At 44.9% G+C, this 18453-nt stretch overlaps 1 protein-coding gene and 1 gene segment (V, D, J or C); one reads left to right on the top strand and one right to left on the bottom strand.

Annotated features, from left to right (window-relative positions):
• Positions 1-18453, top strand: part of LOC127030676 (tyrosine-protein phosphatase non-receptor type substrate 1-like) — a 143405-nt gene that overhangs the window by 92026 nt on the left and 32926 nt on the right.
• On the bottom strand, positions 2577-15346 carry SLC2A10 (solute carrier family 2 member 10). The gene is made up of 5 exons (XM_050917354.1): positions 15024-15346; positions 7811-9193; positions 5484-5606; positions 4499-4634; positions 2577-3021 (listed from the first exon to the last, which is right to left on the bottom strand). Exons 1-5 carry the CDS (start codon positions 15025-15027, stop codon positions 2925-2927), a joined length of 1743 nt encoding a protein of 580 aa, XP_050773311.1. The 5' UTR covers positions 15028-15346; the 3' UTR covers positions 2577-2924.

The following is an 18453-nucleotide window of genomic DNA, read 5'->3' as shown; positions in this document are numbered from 1 at the left end:
TCTCCTGATTCTCAGGCTACTTTCGTAACCACTGGGCTACCCTTCCCAACTATGCTATGCAGACGCAGTCAGTTTAGAAGACAAGACATGCCCAGCATTATTCATTGTGTCAGAATAAACATTTTAAAAATATGAAAGCCTAATGAGCACACAAGAGCTGCGGCTGTATTTGTACCATGGGGAATGATGACTGAAAAGGAGGAGTTTGAGCAAGTGTCCTGACATCCCAGTACTTTATGCCCGTTTTTTAGTGTACCACAGAGAAGATTCCTATTCCCCTTTGTCTGCACTGCAAAGTCATTACAGTGATTCTGGTATATCACGTTGTACATGAAATCAAGGTGGTGGCTTACCAAGTAAAACAGTGTGTTAGTCCACGCACGCTCCCCTTGTAATCCCAGCCCAGAGACTCAGTGAAAGACATTCCCTTTCCATAGCTCATCAGAGGTTGTGTGTGGTAACTGGAGCTCACACTGGTAATAGGGGCTCAAGGACACAGGTGTGTGTGTAGGAGGGACTCTAAGGAAGAGCAGCAGATATCTATAACCATTATCTGACCAGCTGCACTCAACGGTTTTGAAAAATAAAGTTCCTAGTTCCAAGCCTGGTTAAGGGGAGATGTTCTCGCTGGGAAGACTCTATCCTCCAAAGTCTTTGAGTTCAGGAGAATCACGTTTGCTGGGAGACCCTGCTTCTGTCCTACTTTGCAACGGCTTTAATGGAGGATGATTAGTTTGTCTTCATTAGCACTTCAGTGTGCTAGATGCTTCCCAAACAGAAAATAAAGCCCACTCCCTGCCTGCAAAGAATTAATAGCCTAGAACAGTAGCAGGCAGACACTGGGATGGAGGCTTTGGGAAGGGGCATGGCATGCAAATGAGCCAGGAACCCTAAGAGCGATGGGCTTTGTCTTGATAGTACAAAATATTTATAATCCAGAGTGGGGGTGAGGTTTTGTCAGCAAAGAGACAGATGGATGATCCCCAGTAACTCCACACTCATGGTATCAGCCAGCTAGTCTCTAGCAGGCATGGTGAGAGAAGTGGGCTTTCGGGATGGATTTGAATGACGTACTTTGAGTGACAAGGCCATGGTTCCTCACTGCGTCAAATGGGGAGAAAGTGACTGCATGAATGATGGTTTTCATCAGAAAGAAACACTGAGGCTGGAGTCAGAGCCTCCAGTTCCCCAGGGAGCAAAGGCATATTTCAGAACTTTCTGCATTTGTTCTGCTTCTGCAGTAATCCTGATGGCATCGGGACTTGCTTCCCATTAGCTGTCTGTTAATGATGATGGACACAGCAAAGGAAAGTGAACTGAAGTGTCATCACTGAACTACGTCCCCCACTGGGCAGCGTAAGGGCTGAAATTACTGTCTGATCAACACAAGATGAAAAGAGGATGTGAAAGTCAGAAATAATGAAGCGTTCCTATTGACAAGGGAGGTCACTTGGGGAAGGGGAATGGTACAATCAATGAAGGAATTCCAGCTAGAGGTAGGAGAGGAGGTCATTTACTATGGCCCATGTGACCCTTCCTCTCTCCGTGGAGATACTCAAGAAGAGCAGCAACTGCACTGGCAGTTTTGCTGTTGTGGCCTCCTCTCCACCGTCAGCTGCACTGAGACCCAGCAAACTCATTTCATATAGGCTGCCAAACAATTGGCAGATGGTAACAATACTTTAGTCACTATAGAGCTGCCTAGTGGTTTTCATCCTCAGTGCTGAAACTTGGGACTTCTTGCCTCCATTGCTCCAACAGAGCCCAAGTCACAGGCTTTTGCCTGAGGAAGTGACTGTGGTATCAATTAATGGTGTCGTTTTGAATGACATACATGTGCTTAGGAGACTATTTGAGAAGGGCTCATTTTAGAAAATTAGGCATAAAATGAACAAGCAAAAATAGAATTTGGGGCCAAATTTTCAAAAAAGTGCCTGAAAACTGCACTCACAACCTTTTGTGCAAGCAAAACCCGTGTCCATGCATGCAAAAGAGCCTCTGTGTGTGCAAAAGGGGGAAATGTGTGTAATGCTGACAGACCCTGGTCGTTGTCGGGTGGGATCAAATCAGGGACCTCTGGAGCTTAGTGCATGAGCATCTACCACATGAGCTAAAAGCCAACTAGCTGTTAGCTAAGGCTGTAGAGCAGAGTCATTTAACTCTCTCTCTAAGTGGTCTCGGTGCCATTAGATGGGACAGAACACCACACCCAGGAGGTGTGCAAATAAATACCCATTTCTGTTGGTGAAAATCATATGGAATCAGCTGGGAGGAGGGCTACTTAGAACATTTGGCCCCTATGTTCTGGAAAATATTGCCCCATAGCCCTGTGGACTAGCATTGGCTGCATAGTTATCTCTGTTCAGTCAGGGCAATTATTCAGATTACCTGACAGACTCTATGGCACTGCTCAAAAGTTAAAAAACTAAGAATATATAATACAAACTGTTAAATCTTTGACATGCTCATGGAACAGCCTGTGCATCAGTCATGAAGCAAGCAGATCTCTTAACCAGGACAATATATATTCTGCACACAGATAGGCAGAGAGACAGAATCCGGACTTCTTAGCATAAGTTGTGCTTTATTTCTCAAGTACAAAAAAACATAAATTCAACAAACAGTGGGAGGTTCCAACCTCTGAAATAATAAAAGATACCAAAGCAATGAGAGGGTCCCTCTTCAGAGTCCAGAATGCTATTGTCTATACATATAGCACATATATATACAGACACAATTTACAGCATCGCTAACATCCGTGTCTCAAGATTCAAGGCACTGCAATTTCAGTGCGCTGGCTTATTGTGCCAGGGCTTTTCCTTCGAGTCAGTACTGCCTTATGTTGAAGATATCCAGAATAAATCTCTTGCTGTCACAGACCCTTTTTGTTTCCTGACAGTGACACTCGCTGCAGGTGGCTTGTTTCAGGATGCGCTGGAGTGCTCCACCCTTTGGTACTGAGCACGTGCAAAGTTTCCCCTTCTTCCAAATCTTCGCCTGAATGTGTTTCCTTTCAACAACCTGCCGGACAATGACTAAGGTCAGCTAGGAGCAGCTGCTGTTATCAGTGTGTTAGTGTTTACTTTGCTTCCCCTCTCACCCTATGGTGGGCACAGAATCCCTCCTTGGCATCTTCCTAAAAGACATGTTCTAGCTGAGTGGTTCTCAAACTTTTGTACTGGTGACCCCTTTCACACAGCAAGCCTCTGAGTGCGACCCACTTTATAAATTAAAAACACTTTTTCGTATATTTAACATCATTATAAATGTTGGAGGCTAAGTGGGGTTTGGGGTGGAGGCTGACAGCTCGTGACCCCCATGTAATAATCTCATGGCCCCTGAGGGGTCCTGACCCCCAGTTTGAGAACCCCTGCTCTAGCTCAACCAGAAGTTATGGGCTTGATGCAGGAAGTACTGGGTGAAAAGCTATGTGTTATACTGGAGGACAGACTAAATGGTCCCTTCGGGCCTTAAAAATCTATGACTCTACTAATTTATAAGTAGGATATAAATGGCAAACTAAAGTCCTTCCTCTGCATCTCCTGCAATGCCCTTCTGTCCTGATCTGTGATGTCCCATAGTCCAATCCTGGGCTTCCCACATAGCGTGGCTAAGAGTGCACCTCAGTGCTGACCTGCAGCAACACCTGCAATTTTCTCCCTAATTTCCCCCCAGGTCTGTTAATGCACCTCAGCCCTGACCTGCCACTACTGTAAGGGTGTCTGAGAATAAGAACGTGAAACTGTCCAGTCTAGACTCATTCTCCAGAATGAATCAAGTACAAATAAATAAATGACACAAATCAATCTTGCCACTGACGAGACGATTCAGATTTTTAGTGATTCATTCACAGACATTTTGCTGACTAGTTATCAATCTAAGGACTTGTCTATACAGGAATACTCAGGAAAGTTAATTCAAACTAATTGGAGGTGTGCATTTAAATTGGATTGGTTAAACTGCATTAAACATCTGTATGGATGATCTCATTCAGAATTGAGGCCTGGTCTATATAAGCTGCATTGCGTCGACCTAACTATGGAAGTGGCTACACTAAAAGTTTGCTCCCACTGGCGTAACTGCTTCGCTAAGCTGACTTAATATCTATACCTTCATGATGTAGTTAGGTTGATGCAGTGTCAGTGTAGACATTGTGTAGCTTATATCTACTGTTAATGGCTTTCAGAAACCATCCCACAGTGCCCCACCCTGACAGTTAAATTGGCGCAGGCGCTCCCAGTGAGAACATGCACTTCCAACACAAGGAGCATAGCACGGACATGCAAAAGTGATTTAACTACTGAGGTGACTGTATGACGACATAACTTAGGTCAGCATAATTCTGTAGTGTAGACATGCCCTTAGTAACACAGATCAGTTGCTTTTCGGATGAATAACTGGAGGCCTGATCCTTCATGTATGTTACAAAGACCCCCTACTAAAGTCATACGGTAGGATCCTTTGACCTGGAAAAGAGCCAGCACCGCAGTGTACGTACCGTTTCCTTGAGAACTGCTGGTCTATCTCCTCTAGAGACTGTCCTTTTGTTTCCGGAACAAAAAGATAAATAAATATAACAGCTGCCACTCCCACTATTCCATAGAGAAGAAACATCCATGACAAGCCTACGGCATCTACAGAAACAGGTACAAAAGAGTGAAGGGTTAACAAGAGATAACACCACTTGCACTGAATGTCCTTTGGCATATGAAGCAAGTTGGTATCTTGACCAAACATCAGTTGTGTTGTGTGGGGCCATCGTACTTAGAGAAGTCTGTAAAACATAGCAGAGAAATGCACAAGGCCCAGATTGTGAATCAATGAGAAAGACAACTCACAGCTCCAGAACGCTGAAGTACTGACATCCCAGTCTCTGTCTGCCAGAGCTGTGTAAGGAGCAGGGATTAACCTCAGCTCCAGAGGCCAGGCAGTACCTGATGATTTTCTCAGTCTAGTGCATCAGATAGCTCTGCTGGCAAGAAAAGTTGAAGAGCAAGGGGTTCCAAAAGTTGCAAGCTTGGTGCTTTCCAGACAGATTCAGATTTGCTGCACTTGGCCAGTACAACATTTCCATTGCCTACATCACAAAATAACCCAATGTGAAAGAATGAAGAAAAAGCTATAGTGTTTTTATCACCATGGATGACATAGAAACTGCAGGGAGCCACTTCTAGCAGAGATAAAATCAGCCTGGCTCCTATCAGGGTGGCCAAGGAATGGTGCCCTTTTGTCTCACCTGGTAGTAGAAGAGGGTCCCAGTTCAAGGCTTGACTACATAGTTACACACAGAGTGAATTCTTCACACATGAGTTGTGTCCATTCTAACCACCAGCAGCCCGAAATGATGCCAAATCCCCACACAGCATCCTGTGGCCAGCAGGGACATTAGCAGCCTGGCTGATTCTAGTAGCCTGACAGTAGGGAACTGAAGGGTGCTTGGACTGCATTGGGAAAGGCAAACAGGAAATGAGGACTATACATACCAATGAGATCAAGGAACGAGAGGCTGATCAGTAAATTAGCAGCCCAGTTAAAGCTGTTGCAGAAGGAAAAGGCCCTTCCTCTTATTCCAGCAGGATAGATCTCACTGAGGACCAGCCATGTCACTGCAGAGAGGAAAGAAGGAGAGACAACAGCATCTTTAGGCAACTTTAGTGTGAAAGGGTGTGGGAAAGTTTTAAAGCTGATTTTACCAGGGGCTGAGCACTGGCCTATCTCTGCACCTACTGAATTCAACATTAAAGCTTCAACTGACTTCAACAGGGGAGTGCCAAGGCTGAGAGTTTTTTAAAATCCCACCTTTTACTATTTTGTGGAGGAACAAAATACAAACATAGAGACAAACTACACGCAAAGGCCCAGGGAGAGGGACCCAGGAGGAATCTGCAGAAAAGCTCCTAAAAACCCAGTTACCTGAAGCTACATTTTGGACATAAACAGGCTCAGTTCTAAACAGCAGGACAAAGGCAGGAGACAGAGCTACATTTTGTCTAAAACCAGAGACACCTCTTTTAGAGATGGGAACAGTACACACAGTGAGGGTGCCTCTCATGCCCAGGGAGGCCATTTCCAGAAAGATGAGCAGGGATGGCTGCTCCCTTTAGACTTGGTGGGACGTATGTAACTCAGTCTTGGAGCATCACACCTAACACTTAACCAGTCGTGTGTCTAATTTACAGGATTCTAGGCAGCTGTTTCTATTACAAGCATTTCATTATAAAATAATAACAACAGTACTGAGCCCCTATACTGTGCTTTTTGGCCATGGAGCTCAGTGCTTTACATGGGTGGATAAGTAGTATTAGTTCAGATTTGCAAATGGGGAAACTGAGGCACCGAGAGGTTAACTGATTTACCCAAGGTTGCACAGAAAGTATGCGGCAGAGCTGGGAATAGAATTCAGTTCTCCTAATCTCCAAGGGACCACACTACCTGTCACAGAGTGCAGGACACTTCAGTATATAATCTAGGTATGTCCCAGAAATAATTCAGTATTTTGTGAAACCGTATGTGATGGCATAAAACAACTTATAGGGATGCTGTCAAGTTTATGAGGCCTACCGTGAACCTACTGTCTTTTTACTTAGCTCCTTTTAACTTCATTAGATGTGGTTTCCTTTTCCCCCAAATAAAAACCTCAGTATTACTGAAAACAGAATAAATAAATACCAGCATGCTAGCACTCACAAGCACCCCTCAGTAACAAATCTGGGTGCTCGTGCAAGGAATTCGGTCAAGGAGCAGATGTTAGTGGGATACTTTCAAAGGGGTAACTATACATAACAATAAATTAAAAGCAAAAATGATTCAATTTTTAAATTATTCAAAATATCTATTTAGGCAAGTGTAATACAGCTTTTATTGCCTAAAACAAAAGGCAGCTTTGAATGAGGATAGGTTGGATGTGCTTTATGTAAGCTTTCAACTGTGGATTACCTATCAAATATTGTCTAGGCGAGTTATGACTAAAAGCCTTTGTCAGGCGGCAAGTGACTGGTAACACCTGTGAAATGAGTTGATAATCTCACTTCAGTTCCTAGTGGATGGGCGTCTACACCCCATTTGGCAGTAATGACTTGTCACCTTTGCTGACTCTCTCAGAAGAGATGTGGAAGGTCGACAGGGCCATGAAGACCCAGGGACCAAAAACTGTGCTGTGAGGCACTGATGTATGCTGGCCTTTTTGGACAGTAACTATTTAAAAAACACATGAAATTCCAGATGTAGCTTCAAGCCAATGCTTCCTTCTCTTATTAGGCATTGTGAGTTTTCCAAATATATTTTGAAGCCTAGAGATGGACCAGCCAGCTCGAGTAAGGAAGAAGGGAAGGCTGCATTGGACTGTGACTCAGGATATATGGATTCTATTCTCAGCTCTGCCACTGACCTCATGCATGCTCTTTGGCAAGTCACTTAGTCCCCTGTGCCTCAGTTTACCATCTATAAAATGGGGTTAACAATTTCCCCCTGCCTCCCAGGGCTGTTGTGAAGATCAGCTCAATGTTTGTGAGGTGCCCAGTTTCTACAGTGATGAACACCACAGAAAAAGCTATAAAAAAAATAACTCAGGGCAGAGGTAATATGTATGGGAACCTTACACTGATGCTGTCCCAGACCTCCAGTCTGCAGGGCTGGAGCGGTATGAAATCATTCAGGTAGGCATGAGTGTGGGATATTTTTTCAGTTGCAGGACGCTCAGCTGCCTTGTAAATCAGGTACATAGCAAATGTTTTCAGAGTATTGTGACGCTCAGTCATGCTTTTATACTATGGGTTATGGCAGACAGAGCATGTATAAACGCCATACTTACTTGGTCCAAATCCAATTGAGAATGCGCTCACAAAGGCCATCATGCTCAGCAAAGTAATCCAATTTAAAATCATATGTTCCCTATTGGGAGTATCACTGAAAGGAGAGCTTGTGTTTTGCACCGTTTCTTCATTGGACTGATTTGGCAGGTCCATTTTCTGAGTGCGGGAAGACTCTGTAATGATCTCTCTGTTTCTAGTGCTGGCAAAGTCTTTTGTAAGACCCTCTGCTCCGGTAAGAGCAAAACCAGGACTCAACTGACTTTCACCAGCAGCTGAAGTCTGTGGGATGTACAACACAGCTGGTTGGGAGGATACTGGCTGCATGGGATGTTGTGCAATGGTGTACGAAGCATTGGGCTCTGTGGCAGTCTTACAGTCTCTGGCCTTATCCAATGGAACAGTCCAGCTGGTGAGTCCAATAGCAGTGACGGAGACAGACATCACCACACACCCAGCAATCAATAATACCCTTCTGCCTGCCTTATCTGCAAAAACCATTGCAACTAATGTTGCAATCACCTTCATCACCCCAAGCCCCACAGAAGCCAGGACAGCAGATGAATCATTCTGAAATCCCACGGAGCGGAAGATTTTGGAAGCATAGCACAGAATATTAGGTTGCCCGGTGAACTGCTGAAAGAGCACCAAACCCAGGCCAACCAGAGTCCTGCTTTTCATGTTGTCTCTAGACCTGAAAAGGTCAAGAAAGGAATAATACTTCTCCTTACATGGCTCTGGCTTTGCTTCCTCTCCATCTTCATTGTTCTGCAGTTGAATAAGGCCCTTCTGAGAGTCACAGTTGCATAGGTTTAATACAACAGGCTTAGTCGGGAGGAGCAAGATACTGAGAAACTGTATGACAGTTGGTGCAAGAGCCAGTCCAAACATGTATCTCCACCCCTCAGTCATGTCTGAGAAGATGTAGTTCAGCGCATAAGAGAGTAAGATGCCCATGGTGATGCCAGCTTCGTAGAGAGACACCAGCAGCCCTCGCTGATGAGCAGCCACCATTTCGGAGACATAGATGCAGCATGCCATGGATGACACAGAGATTGCAAACCCTACAGTCATACGTCCAAATATCAGCCAAATAAGTGACCCTGCTAAAGTCAGAATGAGGCTGCCACACAACAAGATTAGGTTGCTGACCAGTATCGCCCTCCTCCTTCCATGACGGTCAATGAGGATCCCACCAACCAAAGAGGCAAGGAGAGCCCCAATGAGCAGGGAACTCACGAGGATTTCCTGTTCAAAGCAGCTGAGGTGGAAGTCCATCTGCAGTTGCAGTAAGGCACCAGAGATAATCCCCAGCTCATATCCGAACATTAACCCACCCAGGAGAGAGACTGTTGCAGGCAACAGGAGGACCAGCAATGCACGACCTGGAAAGCAAGCAAGCAACAGTGGAATTTTAAAGATTCACTCTGCTGGCGTTATAATGAAAACTATCTAGTTACACAAAATGGAAAAAGCTATTCTGATAAAAGGAGGCCAGGTTTTCAGCATGCACATTTGCGCACCTAAGTTACACAATTACAACAATTGGGTGTACAATTGTGGTAATCATGCCTATAAACAATCAAGCATCTCTCTGGGTACGTATTTATGGAATTATAATGAGTGTGCATTCAGTCATCACAACTGCGCATGCAGTTTAGTCATGGAAAGGGGTGCACATATTTGTGCTCACAGTTCTGAAATTGTAGGCCTAGTGTGTGAATGTGAACACAGTTAAGACTTAGCTGTAACTGGAAGTCAGTGATTTATAGTGGAGAAGCCAGGGTAATTCCTCCTTAGACTGTCCAAACTATTCTGTATGTTCAACAACTTCCCAGCCAGGGGATATAGTTTTCTCCTTCCTGTATTTTTCTGTGGGTTGTGTTACCATTATGATGCTCTAGTCCTCAATTTGTAACTTAGAAGCATCTGTGCGGGTTCTTTTCACCACCTAGGAATTTCACAAATAAATCATCAGAGGAGCAAGTTACTGTCTCTATGTGCTGAATACTGACACCCCTGCCTGTTAACTCTCACACCAGAGAGCTAGAAATAGGAGCGGCGCCAGGGTTTCTGGTGCCCTAGGCAGAATTCGGGGGGTGGCATTTTGTGCACTCCCCACGGGGCGTGCGGGAGCTTCCGGTTCCACTTCCATCGCACCGCCGAAGAAGGACCCTCCGCCGAAATGCCACAGGCGACAGCGACAGTCATTGATCTGCTCAATTGTGTGCCGCTGTTTTCCGCGGCACATCGGCAGAAGGTTCTTCTTCAGCGGCGCGACAGGAGTGGAACCGGACGCTCCCGTGCGCCTCGTGGGGAGTGCACAAAATGCCGCCCCCCAAATCCTGGCCCCCTAGGCGATCGCTTAGGGTCGCTGGCCCTGGCTAGAAAGGACCACTTGGGCCATCCTGTGAACCCTTTGCTGCTCGTTACCACGTTCCCTCGAACTTCTTACCTCACTCACTCACTCACTCATGCCCGTCACCCTTACTTCTTACCTAATCCCTCCTTAATTCCCTGCAATGGTCAGGCTTCCCTGGGGAAAATGTATTCCATTCCCCTGAAGTCCAGCATAAACTCTGACTTCCTAAGAAGATCCTTCCTCCTTGTCCTACCATCATCTTTTCATTACAAGGGATGTCCAATATTTTAGATCCAAACTTTCCCATTCCACGATCTGACTTTACTGTATCTGACTTTTAGTGTAGTGAATTATTTCAATCAGAAATTCTAGGTCAAGATACTGAGGTTCTAGACAGTGTTATGCTAACGCAATTGATTGCCTTTATTTACAACTTCCTGCACCATTATTTCACTTCTTTCCCTCACATTGTGTCTTTGGCCCTCCATCTGAGCCTGGGCAGGGAGACAGGACTCGCTGAGGTAAAGGAGCAGAAAATATTAAACTAATCGATTTTGTGTCCCCTTTCTTTCCTCTGACAAGCTCCACTTTTAAGTCCCTTTACTAATGCTAATAACAGAGGCAGAGATCTCAAGCACTTCCCTTTAATGTCTCCTCACCAGATAAGTGGTATCATATAGCCAGGCCCCTCTGCATTGCATGATTATGTGTGTGCAGGTAAATTGCTGCATGAGTGTGGATTATTTTGAAATTGCAACACAGTTATGCTCCAGAATTTCATTAGCTAAAAAGAAGTCTCTAGCCCTTATCACGGCAAGAAAGCCAAAGGGAATACAAAACCAGGTTGCTGGTGTGTGCTCTGAGAGGTGTGAAATGCTCAGTCACCTTAATTTAAGTCTGAAGACAATTTAAACTTCAGCGTTAACTCTTTCACTGCTGAGTATTTCAGCAGGAACACAGAGCTTGTTTTTCAGTGCTAAATGCAATGGAAGATGTTGGGAGTGCGTGTAGGGGCCCACTGCTACTTGCTGTCAAGGGTTGCTGGGGTGGTGGCTCAATCCCTCTTACCCCCTGATTTAAAACCACCTCTGCCTCTGACCAAAACGGGGAGGCTAAGAGGAAGTGCATCCTATCCCCCTACCAAAGGCCTCAGCTGTCCCCTGGGAACCAAAAACCAAAGCTACTCCCCACACTTTCCTGGATGCTGAAAGCCTCCAGCTCTGCCCTGAAAACTTCTACCAGTAATCAGGCTGGTAGGTATGGTCAGCACAGGCAATCAAACCATATTGAAAATAAAACAGTGGGGCAGCACAAAATAAACTGAGGCCGGGGTAAAATCCTGGCCTGACTGGGAGCTTTCCCACTGACTTCAGTGAAAGCAGACTCTCTCATGTGGTCTACCCACAAAGTTGCACCATTTTAATTAAAGGCATGATTTTACACTGATTGTATTAAACTGATATGACGCTATACGTGTACTCTCTTATGTTGGTTTAAACTGGGTTTAGATCAGTTTCACATGCGTGGGTAAATGTACAGGAGCAAGTTAAACCAATAAAACCAGCATGAAGACAATATAAGAAAGATCATACACAAAAGTTGCACCGGTTTAACTAACCAGATTTAAAATTAGCTAGTGCAACTTCTGTATCTAGACAAGCCCTGAATTTAATATCAGAATAAATCAGATACACAAAGAATACTAAATGGTTTGGACTAGACTAGTGGAGGGCATTTAGGAGTAGAGTGCTTGCCCATGCCACATAATCCCTAGATCCCTGCCACAAAATCCTGAGCCTCAGTCTCATCATTTAGGTCTAATGCCCCACACAGAATACCCGGCTTTTATATATAGCCTATTAGAGTAAAATTAGGGCAGGAGTGTTCTCCAATGATAGCAGAAATTAGAACTGCTTCATTCTATTTCTGCCTGTATCTCTGATGTGACACATGACCTTGGTCAAGTCACTTAACTTTTCAGTGCCTCATTTTTCCATTTCTGTACAATAGGGATAATAATATAGAGCTACCTGCGTGGAAGAGATGTTTGTGGGACTTAATTAGTATTTGTAAAGTGCTTTGAGAGCCTTGATGGGAGGCACAAGAGAAGGAAAAAATTACCGTGGGAGAACCTGACAAATGGAAAATAAGGATAACTGGGCAGTAGTGGTAAAAAAGTACTGGCTTGTAATAGAGAATTACTTCTCCTGGCCAGGCTCGGGCTCTGAATATTTCTTTGTGACAAAAGCCTTAAGTTCTCTGGGCAAGGAACTGTGACTTCATCTGTGTCTGTACAATATCTAGCACAACGGGGCCCGAAACCTGACTGGGGTCTTTGGGCAACACCAATACTAATTGTACAGATAATGTTCACCACTCCAAATGACCTGTTTCTCCTAAACGTTGAGACACAGGTAGAAGTTTGTTCTGTAATATGCTGTTTTCCAGCATGTGACACTGATGCTTTGTTACTGGTTTTGCTTTAATTTAAAATACTGCTATTTTAAATAGACTATTGGAAAAAAAATTATGGAAACACTCGCTGAAATATGGAAAAGTTTCCTCAACTAGAGCTTTACAAGATGTTTTGCAGTCTGTGCTTTACAGGAAGTGTCTATATTTAGCTTCTAATTACAGTATGCAGTAAAGGTTATTTCTCAGTAAAGGCTATATTTACATTTGTATTTATTCTGTAGAGTTTTGTCGTGCCTTTTGTATTCATTATGTCACTCATGATACATGCCAAAACCCACCCTCCATGCAGTTACCTACACTTAATCACTTCTTGCACACATGTAATATAGATAATTAGAAACAATATTTGTTCAATAAGAACAGAAAGGGGACAGGGACATTCTACTGTACTTCTCATTATCTTTGTGGGCACTAACGATTTATGACCTTTGATTTAAATCCAACTTGCTATTCAGTCAATTCCAGTGCTGTCATGGGGGCTCAGTGACATGTATCCCTGCACTTGGTTTTCACATTTGCTCTCCTCTCTTGACTCTTTACTTAATGTCACAAGGAGAAAAAGTTTGGTGGGTCTCACCGATGCCTCTCTGTCAAGTGTTCACTTGGCTCAGGTCTAGAATAGTAGTTGGTGGTGCCAGTCAGAATTCAGGTAAACTGACTTTTGTACCACTAAGGACATTATTTGCATAAGACCAGTGCCAACACTCAATCAATGCAACGTCCTTTAACAAAAAGGATAATAGTGGGTTCTAATTCTCAGTTGTTTTGTTCCTCCACTGATCCCAGGAAGTGGGGATGGGGACAAAGTTGGCTTTAAGTCACCTTTTGTGCTCCTGAGGAAGCAGTAACTTCTGCCAAAAATCAGCGCCTCTGAGCAGCTTTAACTGATGCTCTGGCTGCAAAGCCCCACTATGGGTGTGCTAGGTCACGGTGTGAGATGTCAGTGCCCCAAATACTAGCCATGCACATTGGGGGCTGGCAGAGAGTGTTCCAGCAGCTTAGTTCAATGGCTGAGGAATTATCTTTCACTGGGGGTTCCCCAGGAGCTGTTTTCATATCACCAGAATAGCATTAATGGGCTGGGGCAGAGAGGATAATTTGGCCTACAAAATTTACTATGACATTAGGTAAAAAGATTTCCAAAATCAAAATTCTGTCAAAAATCAATCTGAAAATTTCAACTTTTTGTGTGTGTGAAAATTTCATTGTGTTTTTCGGATCCTTTCTGTTAGCGACGTTTTCATAAGCCTTCTGGTCTGGTGCTTCCTGTCCCTAAGCCGTTAGCAATTAAAAAAAAGACACAGCTACAATTCAGCCTCATGGGATACAGCACTCCACATGCTCATGCCTGACTATAGAGTTCTGGCTCTACAGAGCCTTAACAATGGTCTGAAACTTGACAATACAAAACAAAATGTGACTTTTATATTCAAAGGGGGCTAATGATTTTGGATGTCTCTGTTTTTGGGTGTGCCTAGATGCACCCATAGGAGCTTGATTTTCAAAAAGTGCTGAGCACCCACCCTCTGAAAAAATCAAGCCCTTTTAAGGTGTGTGAAGTTGGCACCCAAAACTAGCAGCACCCAAAATCACTAGCCTCTACTGAAAACGGAGACCTGTGTGCTAGAGTTGGCTGTGAGGGTGGTATGAGGATTAACTGAATCTAAATTAGCCAGCAGAGAATGAATGACAGTGATTCTCCGCTACTACACCAGAGGCAGAGGAGAGGACTCTAGGAAATCAGTGGCAATGTTGTAATGAAGGAAGTATTTGGAGTAATCAGTAACAGTTCACTTAACATCAAGCCTGATATCCCATGAACTCTGGGACATGGGCTGAAGGGTTTCAGGCCCATTCCTAGCGTACAAGAATCCATATCACAAAAGCCACCAGCTCCAAGCGGTGGCAGCCTCAGCAGAGACCCCAAAGACTGAGAGGGCCACGGAATCTGAACCCTCCAGCTCGGAGGCGGGGGGAAGCTGCCCTCACTGCCCCTGCTATGGATTAGGTAGCAGGAATCCCTCCTCTGGGCTGTGTATGTGTGAATTCAACCCAGCCTCCTTCACAGCACCAAAACTCCCGGGGGGAGAGACGACAAATCACCCCCGATCCATCTCTCCTCCACCCCCACAGATCCTGCCAGGAAGCCCCATTCCTTAAAAGCTTAAACCATCCCCCTGCCCCAGGCGGGCTGTGCGATCCGGGCCGGGGGAGGTCACTGGGGCTGGGAGAGAAGCAGCAGCGAAGCGGGATCACCAGCACCGGCGGCGAGTGACAAAGCAACCCCCAGCCCGGCCCCCTGGATTCCGCCTGCAGCCAGCCAGCCCCGCAACCCCCGCTGCGCCCCCAGCCCCTCGCCGTGCGGGCATGGCACTTACCCATGGCGATGCGAGAGGCCGACCGGGGAGTTCGGCTCAAGTTTGTTTCCAAACAGCCCGGGACAGGGCAGTAAAACCCAAACCGACTGATTCAGGTCCCTCCGATCATCTGTGCCGGGGGGGATCCGCCCCCGCTGCAGCAGCAGACCTGAGCAGGGGGGCTCTGAACCAGACCCGGAGAGGAGCGGGGCTCCCCAACCCTGGACCGGGGATCCACATCCAGGATCCCCAGGCAGCCAGACGCTAAAGTCCTGCGCTCTTCTCGCCTGGGGCGGGACTGGTGGCTGGGTTTCCCAGGCTCGGGCACGCCTCGCCTGCCGCGATCCGGCTCGAAACCCTCCAGAAACTCCCGCCCCAGAAACTTTCCCGTCCCCGCCAGCCCCCCTAGCGCCCGGCAGCGCCGAGCCAGGGGGTGCTGCTGCACAGCGCCACGTTGCTAGAGCGCTGCCTACTGCAGCTGGGACGGCGGAGCCTGGGGGTTGTAGTCCTGGTTCCCCGGCCCGAGGACAGCTGCTCCGGCCAGGGCTCGGTGGCTGTGCAGAGCCCGGAGCGAGCAGCAGTCGCCAGAGATCGCTCTGTACCCACCCCCCGTAACGGGGTATGCCCTGTCTCCTCCAGCACTGATTCCGTCTCCCTTGCAGGGAATTATTATTGATCCGCTTCCCTTTGCGATGAAGGATTTTTGCAAAGTGAGTTCCAAGGAGGCAGCTTAAATCTCCTGCATGAACCCGGCCCTCCCGTGTTCCCTAAGAATAACGGGGCGGAGGAGGGATGTTTCTGGGTGTATGGGGCGCAGTGTAATCAGGCTGTGACAATTATGAATATTATGAAGGAGATTTAAACTGTCCCTCATCACAGACAAAAACACAAACCCTTGCAACGCGCATGGCACATCCTCGCTGTTCCTCTACCTCTAGGGTTGTACTTGTAAGGTCCTTGGGACCTGGATCTTTTCTTCACAGCCCTCTGTAAAGGCCCTAGTACACTGGTGCTGTTAGAGAACTGATAGATGAGAAATAAACCGTAAGAGTTAATAACACCTGACCATGCAAGTTTTCTAGTGCTCCTGCTGAATGTATCATGAACCCCCACTTAAATGCTCGGGTTCTGAAGCTCAGTTTTTATTGGTGCATTTCTAAATGCATGAATCCAGGGCCAGAGTAAGACTTTCTGCTGGAATTACAGATCTACACCAAACCTCAGCCCTAAATATAGTATATGCTATATATCATTTTAGCAATGCATGTGAAATGCTTCATTGCTTATTGCAGGGGGTCTGGATAGCTCTGGCAGGAAACCTTTGCTTCTAGAGGACTGCCTCTAAACCAGTGCAAGTGGAATAACCAGAAGAGATTGGCAACTGATGGTTCTTTGGTTCTGCTTTGGGTTGGACAGAGGTGTATATTACAAAAAACAATCCAGCAGGACAGAGATAAGGAAAATTTCAGTGCCAAGGGCTGTCAGTGTCAAGGCCCCATTAGGCAAAGTACTTCAGTAATGCTTAGTGTTAAGCATAAGCTTAAATTCATCTCTGCACAGCAAAGCACTTAAGCATGTACATAAAGTGAATGTAGTGAAGACAATGGGACATAAGCCACTGGTTCCTTGAATCAGGGCCTAAACTCACACATCTAAAACCAAAACAAATAAACACAATCTTTAAACATGGGGCTTAACAAAATCTAATATGTGTTTTCATGATTATTTTAATCCAATGAAAACACTTCCCCTCAATGCTGTAAGCTCAAAGGATAGAGTATTAGGCCTGTGCATGAGAGCTGGAGCATGAAAGTAACTATAAAAAGTGAAACTAACTAGCCAAATTTCATCCCCCCAAAATGAGAGGACTACAAAAGCAAACAAGTTGGATAACTAATGAAAAATACATTTGATTGTCAAGATTATTTCAGGGTTAATAATCTCAGGCATTATTTACCTTAGCAGGGAATTCTAGATAAATATTTAAAAAGCAACCTTTTTATTCAGAAAACCATGATGGTACCCAGCTCTTTTTCAGGAAAAAACGTGTTAAGTCTCTGCTCCCGGGGAATCCAGTGCTGCCAAATCTCATGATTTAACTGTGGGGTTTGCAATCCCTTCCCCCGCCAAAGTTGTAGGTTCCTGGACTCATGTGACTAGAAAGAATCTCAGCTTTCTTTTTCTTAAAAGAAAATATTTAACCTTTATGGTTGTGGAGTAAATGTTGAAATCGTGAATCCTAAAGGCTCAAAAAACAGAAGGAAAATAAAAAGAACTTCAGATTTACTATTTTAAAATATCTAATGATTTTGAATCCAGTCTCATGACTTTTGGGGGCCAGACTTATCATTTTTGTACACTTGAAACTGGCAATATAGGAAATTCGATATCTCTTCAGCACTGGATATGCCAACATTTTGAAAAGTAGGTTATAGGCCATCTGGTTTGACACTTGCTCTTGATCAAAGACTTGTTTTTGTTCCCTCTCAAAGACACAGATCTAGTCTATTTTTAAAAGTGTTTCAAGTCATCCACACATTTTACAGATTAAATATATACTTCCCATTCATCTTCTCTAGTTTCAAATTCAAATTAAGTATTTAAAACTACCACTTCCAAATTCTTTTATCCGGAATAAACTCACAACTGCACAGGGACCTTACGAAAGGTAAAGAATGGCTTCAAACACTAAAGATGACCAATGAGATCAACAACATTCAAGGAAGCAGCTTTTCAAAGGGATTAAGGAATGAGAGTTGAAGGATTTGGTAACCATAGCAACTGTTCCAGTGATGCTAATAATCATGCAAATTAAGTAATGTACTTAAAAGCCAGACCATAAGTTGTGAGTATTTTCAATCAGCTTTAATCACAGCAGGACAGAAAATCCTACAGTTTTACAATATGGAATGTACACACAGCATACACATAGCCCAAATCACTGGGAGATTTTTGTTCTTGAAATTAGGATTCTCTTGAGAATGGGTTCTCTGGTCTGGAAGTAATCAGGGAAGTAAAATGATGCTATGACAATGCAAGGGATCCAGGGTTTTCTAATTAATATAGAAGTATGTTAAGGGGCTGATGTAAAATTCTGATTGACTCTTGTAGCACTCAGAGCCAAAATGTTTTGTTCCAATTGCTAATTAAGTATCTCCTTATCCTGAAGCTATGTGTGTGAGACTGATTGACCATTGTGATGTCTATTCTGAACTCTGGGAACACTCTGAAAAGTATGGGGTACTGCTGGTGGATGCCCTGTGATTTTCTCCATATACTCTGCCATCCAGAATGCAGTCATTGAGCTAACAGGTGGGATGGGGGAGCGCCCCCGCTAGGTGGCCCTCAGGTGTATGTGCAGTGCCTTTTCAAATATATTATGCAATTGACAAAAGGAGGTGTATGACATGGATTTTCACACAGGGCTGGAGAGTGAGCCTGCCCCACACTC

The sequence above is a fragment of the Gopherus flavomarginatus genome, chromosome 11 (assembly GCF_025201925.1).
Source record: "Gopherus flavomarginatus isolate rGopFla2 chromosome 11, rGopFla2.mat.asm, whole genome shotgun sequence".
Taxonomy (NCBI): domain Eukaryota; kingdom Metazoa; phylum Chordata; order Testudines; family Testudinidae; genus Gopherus; species Gopherus flavomarginatus.
Note: the sequence above shows the minus strand (reverse complement) of the source record. Positions and strands in the feature narration are given on the sequence as shown.

Coding starts and splice junctions, on each gene's coding strand:
- SLC2A10 (XM_050917354.1), bottom strand. Junction 5,607..7,810: donor CTCAATTGGATTTGGACCAA/GTAAGTATGGCG, acceptor TCCTCTCTGCAG/TGACATGGCTGGTCCTCAGT. Junction 4,635..5,483: donor CTCGTTCCTTGATCTCATTG/GTATGTATAGTC, acceptor CTGTTTCTGTAG/ATGCCGTAGGCTTGTCATGG.